This window comes from Eucyclogobius newberryi, unplaced genomic scaffold, assembly GCF_026437365.1.
Source record: "Eucyclogobius newberryi isolate DKJ021-1_F unplaced genomic scaffold, fEucNew1.0.hap1 SCAF_21, whole genome shotgun sequence".
Lineage (NCBI taxonomy): Eukaryota > Metazoa > Chordata > Actinopteri > Gobiiformes > Gobiidae > Eucyclogobius > Eucyclogobius newberryi.
In genome coordinates, this window is record NW_027315846.1 from 18543522 (window position 1) to 18556181 (window position 12660).

The 12660-nt window shown below is 40.9% G+C and overlaps 3 protein-coding genes across 3 annotated transcripts; all 3 read right to left on the reverse strand.

The window, feature by feature from the left end:
* Nucleotides 1-598: 598 nt before the first annotated feature.
* Nucleotides 599-2961, reverse strand: siva1 (SIVA1, apoptosis-inducing factor). Its single transcript, XM_072457511.1, has 4 exons — nt 2753-2961; nt 2254-2439; nt 822-975; nt 599-733 (listed from the first exon to the last, which is right to left on the reverse strand). The coding sequence occupies exons 1-4, from the start codon at nt 2871-2873 to the stop codon at nt 685-687; spliced, it is 510 nt and encodes a 169-aa protein (XP_072313612.1). The 5' UTR covers nt 2874-2961; the 3' UTR covers nt 599-684.
* Nucleotides 2962-3177: 216 nt separating this feature from the next.
* On the reverse strand, nt 3178-6817 carry adss1 (adenylosuccinate synthase 1). Its single transcript, XM_072457510.1, has 13 exons — nt 6565-6817; nt 5724-5826; nt 5597-5659; nt 5477-5527; nt 5330-5396; nt 5146-5253; nt 4990-5071; nt 4794-4920; nt 4552-4706; nt 3812-3936; nt 3598-3695; nt 3372-3521; nt 3178-3287 (listed from the first exon to the last, which is right to left on the reverse strand). Exons 1-13 carry the CDS (start codon nt 6751-6753, stop codon nt 3235-3237), a joined length of 1371 nt encoding a protein of 456 aa, XP_072313611.1. The 5' UTR covers nt 6754-6817; the 3' UTR covers nt 3178-3234.
* Nucleotides 6818-7050: 233 nt separating this feature from the next.
* LOC140370171 (uncharacterized) lies at nt 7051-10031 on the reverse strand. The gene is made up of 5 exons (XM_072457192.1): nt 9724-10031; nt 9480-9632; nt 8215-8997; nt 7953-8012; nt 7051-7474 (listed from the first exon to the last, which is right to left on the reverse strand). Exons 1-4 carry the CDS (start codon nt 9863-9865, stop codon nt 7954-7956), a joined length of 1137 nt encoding a protein of 378 aa, XP_072313293.1. The 5' UTR covers nt 9866-10031; the 3' UTR covers nt 7051-7474; nt 7953.
* Nucleotides 10032-12660: the final 2629 nt, after the last annotated feature.

A 12660-nucleotide genomic window follows, 5' to 3' on the forward strand; every position in this document is an offset into this window, starting at 1 on the left:
TTTTACTGTCGAGGTCCAATCGTGTAAAACCTCTGGGGGCCGTTTTAATAAATTCAATAGCAGAATAATCAAGGTTAAACTGTTATCATGCAAAGGCCACACTGTTCTTACTACAGTAAAGAAAGGGTTCAAACTGTTCTCGTTATGCAGGCAGAATAACTTTGTGACTTAGGAGCAGTTTCCACATTTACTCAAAATCTTTTAATCCAGAAAAGTGGGTTCGAGAACAAGGAAGTCACCTAAGGGCTACGTTCTAGTGTATGCTGCCCTCTGCTGGCAAAGTCAAGACATGCAAAAACACTCCGTTTCTAGCTCGATTTGAACATCATTTATCCATCATGTACCTGAAGAAAGAGAAGCTGCATGCTATTTGTCTAGTTGTAGTAGTGAGGTTTCATATCTAAAGAAAAGTTGACATTTTGGTGCTTTGTTATGCCATGTCATAAGATCATAAATTATTCTGCTGACTCTTTGGCTATAGGTTGATATGGAAAAGCAAAAAAAAATACTGTATTATTGTAAGACATATGAATTTATTTGATTTGATAAAATGCACAGGAAATATATACATACACACAATAGCATTTGCATTACATACAAGAGTGGCGAGGGTATAAAAAGTCATAATTATATCTCATTACACTACATATGTTCAAGTATCGGGGCATTTTCTTTTGCTTTTCCTCACGTCGAGCAGCCACAGCATATAACTTCATCATATCTGCCACTGTAACTGAAAAGTCAGGCATGTTTCAGAATTTTGTGTAATAATTTGTATTTAAATGAAAGGCTTGATTTAAGTAAAAGTCAAAAACACTTACTCTATGGAAGTGCAAACAGAGCAGCAGGAGCTGGAGCAGCAGGAGCACTGCCTGGTGCAGGAGGAGCAGGCTGCTCGCTCACACTGGGAACATGGCGTTTGTATGCCCAGGCTCTTTAGACACACACAGCAGCTTGTCATCCCACTGGAGGGACCTAAACACAGACGTAAACATAAGGATCTAGCCCAAACACTGGGAGCTAATCAGATTATAGCAGACACTTTGCTGCCATCTAGTGGATTAGTTCTCTCAGAAAACTACCGGTACTCCCAGTCATGTCCCAATTCTTTGGTCATTTTGATAGAGATCATAATTATATAAAGCCAGTTTGCAGTCATTACATTGTAAACCAAGTTTTCAAGAAGAGTTAGATCAGGTCATGACAGTTTATGAGGTTGTCTAGTAACTGTCAATTGATAGTTGGTTTCTCATTCTAGCCTGCTCGTACAGTCCATGTGCAAAGATGCACTCCAGCCATTTCCTGGTGAGGATGTGGTGTCACTGGTGTGCAGGTAAGATTTGTGGTGGCCTTAAGTGCCAAATTAGTTTCAGGGCAACTGTAGCTACCACCACCAAGTGAGAAAAGTGAACGGATAAGCTACCATTTTAACACAGTAAACTTGGGGCTCATTTCGCCTCAAATCAAACTGAAGCTGTTCCTGAAACTTTGAGGACAAATGTTTGGACTCTTTGTGAAGCAGAGACACGATAGTTTTGGCCTCTGATGCCAGATTTACTTTAATACAAGGTCACAAACTGCAACGGTAAATTCGTTTTTAATTTTCTTTTGAAAAAAGAAAAAATGTTTTTTTCAGAGTAAAGCTGGTGTCTGGAGGAATGGTCTGATTAACACTAGTTTGGGAATTTGTTGCGTTTTTGACAATCCTTAACAGCTGAAGCCAATTTGACTAAATATAACATTTAGGAAAAAAGTCCAGGCAGAATCCATATTATTTATCTTTTCATATTTGAATAAATGAAGATTAAGTCCCAATCGGGGGCTCAGCTTAGGCGCTATGAGAATCTTACTGATTATTATTAAAATAATATTTTTTTGGCACGAAGGCTTTACTAGACAGGACAGCAGCGTGAGAAATGACCTGGCATATGTGCTGCCGCCTCAACCACTGGGCAGCACTTGGAAATTATTTTCGAGTTTGCCTTTGTTGTTGTATTGTTGGGATAAAATCTGAAATGGTAATTTATTTGCAACAGTTACAGGACGAGAATCTGAAGATATAGTTTAAAACATCCCATGTATGAGTCAGTTAAAAGACTACGCCCATATCAATAAACAGATGCGGCCCATGCGCTGGCATTTTAACACATTTTAGTGCCTCATCTTTAAGAGTAGTGTGTGCTACAAGAAGGTCAAAGCAAATGTTAAAAAACTAGATGGCTTAAAATGGCATGTTTTCACGTGCTCACTCACTTCTGGCACATGTTGCCTTGGTTAGTTTGCCGTCTTGTCCAATGAGAGTCTGTCCCTTCAGTAAGGACTGGCTGCTGGCACAGTCCTCTGGGTCAAAAGGTTTTTGGCTTGTGCCCTTATCGTCTCCAGTCCATATTTTGCCCATCACAACCTTGGCCCCGTTAAAAAGCAGGTTCTTCGTTTTATCTGGGGGTAAAACGACAATAAGTAAAACAAAACAACTTTCTGTCTCCATGCATTTAATGACAAAACCCAACGCATCTGTTCAGGCGATTGTTGACAACACGAATAATGCACATTATCCGGTGAATTAAAAACACGATATTAAGTAATTAATAATTAACTAAATCACATTACGCGTAGTTAAGCAAAAACTCAGCTACGTAAATAAGAAAAGAGCTACAGTGCTACAACATGGGTTGGAGGCGGGCAGAGCTAGAAACACACGGAGCTAAAGATACAGAAGCTAGAAGAGCTAATGTGCTACACGTGGGCTTACCGTAGATTTCTTGCCTGTACTCGTTTCCCAAGACTCCGTTTTGACATAGCTCATTTTTTCCAACATGAATCTTATATTGTGAGGAAAAGCTTTCAGGAAAAGGATAAGCTCGTTTTGGCATTTTGGCCCAAACAATCCAAAGCTCCTATGGCGCAGCAGTGAACTCGTGTGATGGAGGTTTGGTGCGGGAAAGAGACAACAGCAGTGAGCCAATCAGAAGCGTATTTTATTACCACGTGATCAGCTCCATCCAATCTGGGATTGATGCGAAAACCACGTGACATTTGAGGCGGGACACAGAAAAAGCTCAAAGAGAATATTATATATTTTCTTGCACTGCACTACTGAATATGTTTCTGCCTAAACATTCAGTTTTGACATATTTTGACGTATAAAGAGATTAATTGATTCAGACTTAAAATAACTTGAAATGTTTTCCACATCAGATTTTATTGTGTTTGGTGAAGTTTTCCTGACGTCTTTTAGAACATCTGGATCATGCACTCTCTGGACTTCCCAACGCCAACCCATTTGACTGAAAACAGAATAACATGTCACAATGAAGTCCCCAGGAACTATATAATGTCACACATTTATCTAGTTATTATGTAAAACATACTTGGGACTCCAATATGATTCTCGATGAAGCGGATGTAGTTCTGTGCCTTGGCGGGGAGGTCACTCCACTTTCTGGCTGCAGATGTATCAGTCTTCCATCCAGGGAAAGTTTCATATTCAACTTCCACTTTTTGCAATACATCCATATTGGCTATAAAAGAGGTAATAGTCTTATTAAAATGTCTCAAAACCATAAATGATTATATATATTTTTTAAATTTCAGTACCAGGGAAGTGGGGAATTCTTTTCCCATTAACTTTGTAGGCAACACCAACTTTGATTTCATCAAGCACATCTAAAATGTCAAGTTTTGTCATGGCGATGCTGTGAAGAAGAAAAAAGTCTACATAAAGCATGTGTACACTTATACTTTGAAGACAGATCACACACATTAATAACTGTGTGAAATGTTTTTTTAAAATTGTATAAGATTCACTTACGCAGTGAAGCCATTGATCATGTGAGCATATCGGACAATAACAAGATCCAACCAGCCACATCGACGTTTCCGTCCTGTGGTCACGCCCACTTCATGACCCCTTGTCTGCAGAAGCTCACCTGTTTCCTGTGACACAAGAGAAGAAGCCCTCGCTGAAATGGTTAAGTCTACTGTACAACCTGTAACTGTACATTTTGTGTACATAGTAAGCCTATTTTTATCCTATTGTAGATTTAAATTGTTTCTCTTTAAAGCATGCCCTTTTTGATTGTATATATGTTGCTTTATTATTGTTCATTGTTTTATGTTGGACCGAATCACCAAAGCAAGTTCCTATGTTTGTGAATTCTGTTTTCTTTTCCTTTTCTGATTCTGATTCTGATATACAGAAAGTCTACACAGGGTCAAAGGATATCATGGTGACCTTTGTCCGTTTGGTCAGTTTTGGACACAGTAAATATAACTTGAAGCAGGACTCTGGCCCTAAATTTAACCCAGTAAACATGTGACAGGCATAAGAAGTAAAGAGGCACAGTCTCTCGCAAAATCTGACAGCTGCACTCGCCAGAAGACATGCCCCCTCTCTCTGTCTGCCCGTCCTGCTGCCCATGTCCAGCAACACGATGAGAAACAACCTTTCAGCTCTGCATCGGACACTTACATACTTTACACACTTGCTCACACGAGAACATACATATAGTGCGCTATGAGCAGTTCACAAATGTAACGTGAAGCTCTTACGTTTAGTTGCTCTGTTGGAAAGGCTCCAATTCCTACTCTAGTTGTGTAAGCCTTTGCAACGCCAAACACATCACCAATATTAAGAGGAGGGATGCCCAGTCCGGTGCAGGCCCCACCCACAGTGCAGTTTGACGATGTCACAAAAGGATATGTGCCTAAAGACGGAAAATATTAATTAATAAAATTGCTGATAGCTGATCATATTATAAATTCAATTAGTTTACATATGTTCACTTTATTACCAAAGTCAATATCAAGGAGAGCGGCATTGGCCCCTTCAACCAAAATTTTCTTTGGGGATCCATGAAGTGCTTCATACATGTAATAGACCCCATCTCTAACCATTGGCCGCAATCTTTCTGCATGTTCCTGCAAATGCAATTTAAGTATTACTATAATGAGAGCCATTATTAGACGCAGTCACATGGCAATAAGCACCTTAAGCTTTTTTAGTTGGTCCTCCACGTCAACCTCCAAGGACGGGTACATGTTCTGATACTGGTGGACAAGATTCTTGAATCTAAAATAAATGAAAATAATCATTTTATTAACAAAATCAGATAGATACATATTTTAGGTACCAAAAAGCCATACTTGGTAGAGAAGTCCTTATAGTCACCCAGAAGGTCACAAACGCGCAGTCCAGTTCGAGAGGCTTTGCTGGAGTATGCAGGCCCAATACCCTTCTTGGTTGTCCCAATACTGTTTTTATAATACAATTAATTACAAATACAAATACAAAATATCTTTGAATTATTCTTGAAGACACAACCCTTACTTCTTCCCATCTTGTGCTTGTCGCTCAGTTTCCTGGAGACCATCAACAACCTGGTGGAAGTCGAACACTGTGCAAATACATTCATAAAGAACTCATATTTCTTTAAATAAAAACAAAACAACAAATGTGAAGGCATTGTGCTTGTACCAATATGTGCCCTGTCAGAGACTATCAGCCTCTTCTCCCAGCCTCTCAGTCCTAGTTTCATAAAGAGGAAAATGTGTTTTAGATTAGATTTGAGCTTTTATTGCATTATTCAAGACATACCTTTCTTCTCATTTTTTTCGCACTCCTCAAACAGGCCGGGAAGATGTATGACAACACCATTACCTGTAGAGAACAAGCAGGTTTTTTATGGTTCAACACACACACCATTTTTACAAATAGTGTTTACCGATAAGGGATGTGCTTTTCGGGTTGATGATTCCACTGGGGAGCAGGTGGAAGTCATATTCTTTGCCTTCCACCACCACTGTGTGCCCTGCATTGTTGCCACCCTAAAAATCAAAGCCGTTTACAGTAGATGGCCATGTTTTCAGTTGGTGACATGCTCTGGGTTTATTCTGCACCTATTTTAACAGATTTGGCTGGGACATTGGTGTCTCCTCCGCTCTGTGCCCCTGGCTAAGACTTGGCCTTCTCACATAACACGCCACCCTGAGAATGTGACCTCTCTCTAGCCCTGGTGGGTGGGGATCCCTCCCCTCCAGAAGTCTGGGTGCACTCCTGTCGGTGGAGAAAGTGCAACACAGGGACTGCTGGCTGATTTTGATTTCACTGGATCGTATCCTGAATGCAAAACCCTTTCTATAACAAAAATCTAATTATGTCTCCATTATTATTGCTTTAGGCTACTTTATTATAAGATAAGATGCATTGCTCTGAATTATTGAAGGGTCTTGGAAAACACTGAGCTTAGAATATAAACCATGATGATTAAAACGCTATAACATTCCGTTCATATTGTGTAAAATTGTATTTCTACTTAAAGTTAACAAACAACCCAGTTAGCACCAAACTATCCAATTAACTATACTATACTGCCATTACTTGTAACCCATGAATATAGACTGTTCTTTCACTGTCACTGTGTTCTGCAGCTGACCACCTGTTGCGTTCATGCGCGCTGCAAATGGTACTCAACCTGTCTATTACTGACAGTACAGTAAAGTACAGTACAGTACAGTAAAGTACAGTACAGTACAGTACAGTATCACAGCATATCCAAACAATACCTGACATCTGCAGACCATATCAGCCTCCGTGGCCAGAAGGTCGACCACCTTTCCTTTGCCCTCGTCTCCCCATTGCGCACCGAGCACTACCGTGACTTTGTTCCCCCCGTCATTACGCGCGCGCTTCTGTCCCGCGGTGGTCGGTGCGTTGGCGTTTTTGTGATCCTTGGCCGACCAGCTGTGGGACATGTCGACGGTGGCTCGAGTCTACGTCCGTCTCTGGAAGGCTGAAGACTAAACTGCTGCAGTCTGGCAGTGCCATATCTGTAACTTCAGAGGCTGTGATGTCAGAGCCAGGCGCACGGCGCAGCGCGTCTGTGCACAGATGTCCCTGAGCTGTGGACACTCACTTATCAACTCATTTAATACAGCTATTCTAGTACATCATTTTATTTCATTACTTAGGCTATATCATTATTTTCATAAAACTATTTTTGAAATGACCCCTTTAGCGCCATCTGTATGAAATAATGTGTATAGACCAACTGAATCACATTCATTTTTTATTAAAATACATCCAACATTAAAAGTGACATAATATAGTTTAAATATTAGAATTCATAATAAGATAACAAATTAAAACAGTTAAGAAGCACTCTTTAGGTGAGTAAAATTACATACTGTAGCTAACACTTCATTGGCCTCAAATGTAAAGCTTTTAGCAAAATAGAACACTTGCATATTACAACAATACAAAACAAAGCATATTTTGTCTCCCTTAACAGTGCTTAACCACCCATATACATGTAACATGTAAGCAATGTACATAAAGTGACATTTTTATAGTGCGGTGGCGATTCAAGTGTCAAACGAAGAGTCCCAACTTTGTCTTCAAGCTTTAAATTCACCTTGTCCTTTAAATGTCATTAACATTTTCTTTTACTTCTGGCCTTACTTCTTCTGGAGTCACCTGGGGAAAGACAGACTCAAATCAATAGAAAGTAAAGTGTAAGAATTTCACAAGTTACGACACCAAAGATTAGAAGGCTACGTAGCACAAATATACACGTTTTAGACTGTTTTAGTGCCACTTTAATGCATCCACAACACATTTCCACAACCATTTTGAACAAAAGCAGTTCACAGGGAGCACACATGGTTAGTAGCTTCCACAGCTTCAATGTTTGATTCAAGAATGGACAAAGAAATATGGAGAAAGAAAGACAACAATTATAAAAGCTTTTATGACTTCATGATTTCACAAAGTGAAAGAGGCCGTTTTGAGATCAGGTGTTAGACACACAATTAGATCAATTCCCACTGAATGTTAAAAGCTGGACACAGACACATGAAATCCAAATCCCATTTACACCATATGCAGATGATTGCGTCGTCATTAGTGATTTTATTAGGATGACGTCACTGCCATCTTTATCAGTTTGACCTACCTCACATCAAAATACAGCCTTTTTTATGCTTAGCGTGTCCTTTCCCACTGTTACCTTGTTTTTAGAAAGTCAAATAAAAAGCAGAAAATTCAAACACACCGTTTCAACCATTAATAAATAAGAAACAATCATGCAGCACTATAGTAAATATTTAAAAACAGCAGAATACAAAATGTAAAATGCAATAAAAAGAGAGATGTGAGAAACATGGCAACACTAGTCATGCAATTTTGATCTTTATTCAAGTGAATAGATATATTACCTTGTTTACTCTTTTTGTTGCGTTTAAAGAAGCTCTTTCTCTTTGGTTCAGGCTTAATAGATTCTGATGCAGCAGGCACATCTTCAACCAGCTCTATTCCATCAGGGACATCAAACGCCTGGATAACTTCAGTCTCATTGCTTTTTGGAGCTGATTTGGCAGCAATCTGACCACAAGGTTTAGATACGTCTTTACCTCCCTGCTCCCTCCCTTCTCGAGTCTCTTGTGAATGGCTTTTTACATCCTCACTAGCTTCACCATTGTTAATATTGCTTTGATCATTTTGGACCATTTCGGTAATCGGACTTTCCTCAATTTTAGTTTCTTCCAACTTCTCTGTTACCAAATCTGAACCTCCATCCAAAACAGCCTCTAGCAGGTCAGCATCCGCGAGTGAGGAGGGGCTAAGGGCGCTTGAGTCAGTCGATGTCGATGTGAACCCATTCGTCGTCGGGAAGGACAAGCTGCGGTCCGCTGGAGTTACGTCTCGGGGTGCCACTTCTGCTGCCTCTGGATTCTCCAAAGGTGCAGTTGTTTCGGTTGGTGGGGGTATCGAGGGTGCTGTAGATTCTGAGAGGGTTGTTGGAGTTGTTGTGGCTGTGGCGCTTTCTGGGGCTGGCGTGGGTGCTGCACTCTGCTCGGCTGGCGGAGGAGGCGGAGTCTCTTCTGACGGACTGCAGATACCGTTCACTTCGCTTGTGCAGGCCGGTGCTTGCGGCGAGGGTTGAGCGGGAATTGCGGCTTGTTCTGCGCTTTCTTTGTCTGCAGGCTTCACAATTGGGTCTGAGGAGGAGGGCATGGAAATCAGGGAGTTTAAAATTATACAGTATATTGGAAACAGAAGCAGCTAAGCAATGCAACTCTTGAAAAAGCGTGATTTTAAAAAAGGTACACTACCAACAAATTTGTCCAACCAACTTTCCCAATCTTTATCCTTTAATTTTTTTTCAGTCAAATCATGATTATTGTTAGACCACAACAAATGTCAAAATATTATATGTTGCTTACTTGTGCTTTAATTAAATACATGTATTGATAAGCTAAAACTTGGCACCAAATGTGTCAATGCAGTTTTAACTCAAACTGAGAATGTTTTTACGGATCAAATTCAATACAATCGGTTTTCTTAAAAGTAAGAAAACGTTTCAGGTAGTGTCCCTTTAAGTCACAGTGAAGCCAGGATACACAGTGGCAGCAGATGTGTGGCAGAAGTATGAGGACTGCAGTGGCAGGCAGCAGGGGATGCTGCGGTCTCTTGTCCTTACCAGGCGGGCAGGTTTCCCTACGCATTTCATTAGAAGGGAGGGTTTCCGAATCGCACCTGGGCCTGGTCTTTCTAAGGCTGAAACCTTTCCTGATATCAGCCAGCAGATGGTCAATGATGCAGCCATCGTCCTCAGGCACAACGCTCCTCTTGACTGAAAACACAATCAATACCGGTTTGTAAATGTGTGCTCTTGAGTTGATCTGCAGTTATTATGTCTAGAACACTATAAAAAGGTCGCTCACTTATCTTTCCATTCTCTCCCTTTTGCCTCTTTGATTCCTCCTCCGCCAGCTGCTTCTTTCTCTTCTCCGCCTTAGCTGCCTGCTCCTTCCTCGATTTGTTTTCCTGATGAACAAAAGGAGTGACAGTAATTGTCAAGTACATAATGTGCGAATGGACTTGTGACTGTGTGACATGAAAGAGATATTTTAACAGTTTTGCACAGTATAAATGACACCCTTCATTTGCACAGCAGATGCACGGCTGTCACACCACACAAATATTTGGAGAAGAGCCAAATACACCATCAGAATCCGTGCATGCTCATGAGACAGACCTTTATGGCTCGGATAAAAAGTTCTCGGAAAGTTTTGATGGTTCCAAAGAGGTCCTCCAGTGACAGCTGATTGGCATCTTCACACAGGTACACTGCCAACTCACTCCTCTTCTTCTCCAACTCCGAGAACTTTTCAGTCAGAGCTTGACAAGCCTCCCGATTTTTCTGAAAATAACCCAGAGTAAAAGGTATTTGGTATGTGGTGCTGAACACAATCAATATGCACATGTATGCACAGTTCAGAAGGAAAAATACTAGGATAAATATGTTTCATTAGCTAGGATTTGTGGTGAGGATTTCCAACTGTACTAGAAATTATTTTGTACATTTTTGTTTGTAAACTTGAAATTATTTGAATTTGCACAATGTAATACATAAATTCATACAAAAGCAGACTCACTTCCAGAACGCTTGTATATTGCGCCTTCACTTCCTCTTCAGAATTGGACACTTTCTTAGCAGAAACAGTCAGTCGCTTCAATAAGCCATTTGCTTCATTCTGAAGTGACTCGAGGTTGATTCTGCGAGGAAAGGATATTTGCAATTCCTCCTACTCAGCACGTAATCAATCAAAATTAAACTATAGATGTCAAACATTTTACCCCGCTGCTTTTTCACAGATTACAGTGTCATCGGGCAGTGCCAGCAGCTCGGGGTGGTTTGCCTCTGCCTCCTTCACAAAAACACAATGGACAATTTAAGAGATGGACGACATGGAAAAACATACAGTGTATACATGAGGCATCATGTGGGTACCTCCAGGATGTGGTGGAGCAGCGTTATGCGACTCTTGTTTGCCTTGGTCTCTGTGAGCTTGAGCAGGGAGCTGATCTTAAAGCCTTCTGCGTTCCCCGTGTGACTTCCCTGGAAGAAGACATATCATTAAAAATGCAAGTGCTTCATATTTCAACCAAAGTAAAACATAGATGAGAATAAAAATGGAGGTCTTACATAGTTGAGAAAATTGCCAACGTCAAGAATGAGCCTGCAGAAGATTGGCAAGAGTGTGCTTTTTTGGAGATCTGGAAGATGGAGATCAATATTCATGAATTAATCACAGAAAAGCAGGTCAAACATTGTGCATCAGCAGAGCTCTAGAAAAAAAATGGAAAAATATTCAGGAGCAAGTGAAAATGTCATCTTTTTTGTGTTTGACATGGAAAACTGCATCAAATTTGGGCCATGAAAATAACGTTAACCTTGTGATGGTGAGACACGAGTAGTAACAAATACCGGTAATAATAAATTAGCCTTATATAGCGCTTTTGCAGACATTTACAATTTGCCGCATTATTACGTCACACTTGATGGTGTTAAGCTAGGATTGTAGCCACAGCTGCCCGGGGGTAGACTCACGGAACTAGGCTGCCAATAAACGCCATCACCATTCACTTGCCTAATGTCACGACAACAGTTTGCATGGAGCGGTCCACTGTGGCACCCAGCGCTCTCTCATCCAAGTACTACTACTAGGCTAGTCCCCGCTTAGCTTCTGAGATCAGACAAGAACTGGAATTGGTAAGGCCCAAGTAAAGTCACCACCATTATTGAGGATGTAGTTATGTCTTCTAAATGTGGCAAACGTGCTTCCTAAAGAAAATATGCATTGTTACCATGGCAAGCCTCCTCCACCAGTTTGACTTTAGGCCTGAGTATGTCCAGCACTGATGCCGTCTCCTCACACAACAGCATGCACTCAATCCTCAGATGATAACTGCCAGGACAAAGTGACAGAAGATGAAATCCCCCCAGTAGTGTCAAGGGGATTGAGAGAAATCAAACTCAAAGCCTAAGACTGAAAACTACCGAAACTTTACAAGTATTGCTGAGGAAGTTACCACGACACTGTCAGGAGGGCGGTGTAGAAGCGGTCCACATTGGCAAGCTTGTCCTTGTCCCCTTGGAAGGACTTCAAATTCTCAATCTTTATTAATAGAGCATAAAACAGAGCGAGAAGGCTGTTAGAAAATGTCCATTCATGTGTACAGTACAGCTGTATGAAGTACAAACCTCATGCTTTTCAGGCAGCAGTTTCAAGAGCTGTTTTAGCACCTCAACGTCAAATTTGGTACGATCGCCATTCTGAATCATGGCAACAAAGTCATCGTTTGAGCTGCAGTGAAAAATGTGTGATTTTGTTAAAAACGCTGCAGAAAAATTGTAGAAAAAGGCGACTTTCTTAAATTCCTCACCACTTGAACTGCCTCAGGAATATGTTTAGATTCAAGTTTTTCTTGGGATCGATAAAGGTAATCTGGAGGAAAAAATAGAAAGATGCAGATTTGAGGTCAAAGGTAACTTTCCAACATTTTGCCAGTAAGTGTTGTCCAAGCACACCTCCTTAGGCTCCTTCTTGACAGGAGCAGCTGCCCCCTTGTCTTTGGGCTCAGTCACCGGGAGACAGAACAGCTGCTCGATACTGCTGTAGTCAGGCTGATGGGGAGGAGGGTCCTTCTGAACCGACGCCCACATGGAGTGACCGTCTGTGTGAGGAGGAGGGAGATAGGAAGGGAAAAAAATATCTGTCAAGATCATGTGAGCCTCAACTTAACTCAACAGAAAGCACAAAACAGGAAGCGAGTTATTTTGAGTTAAGTCTCATTTTCCTAGAGCATGGTAGGGT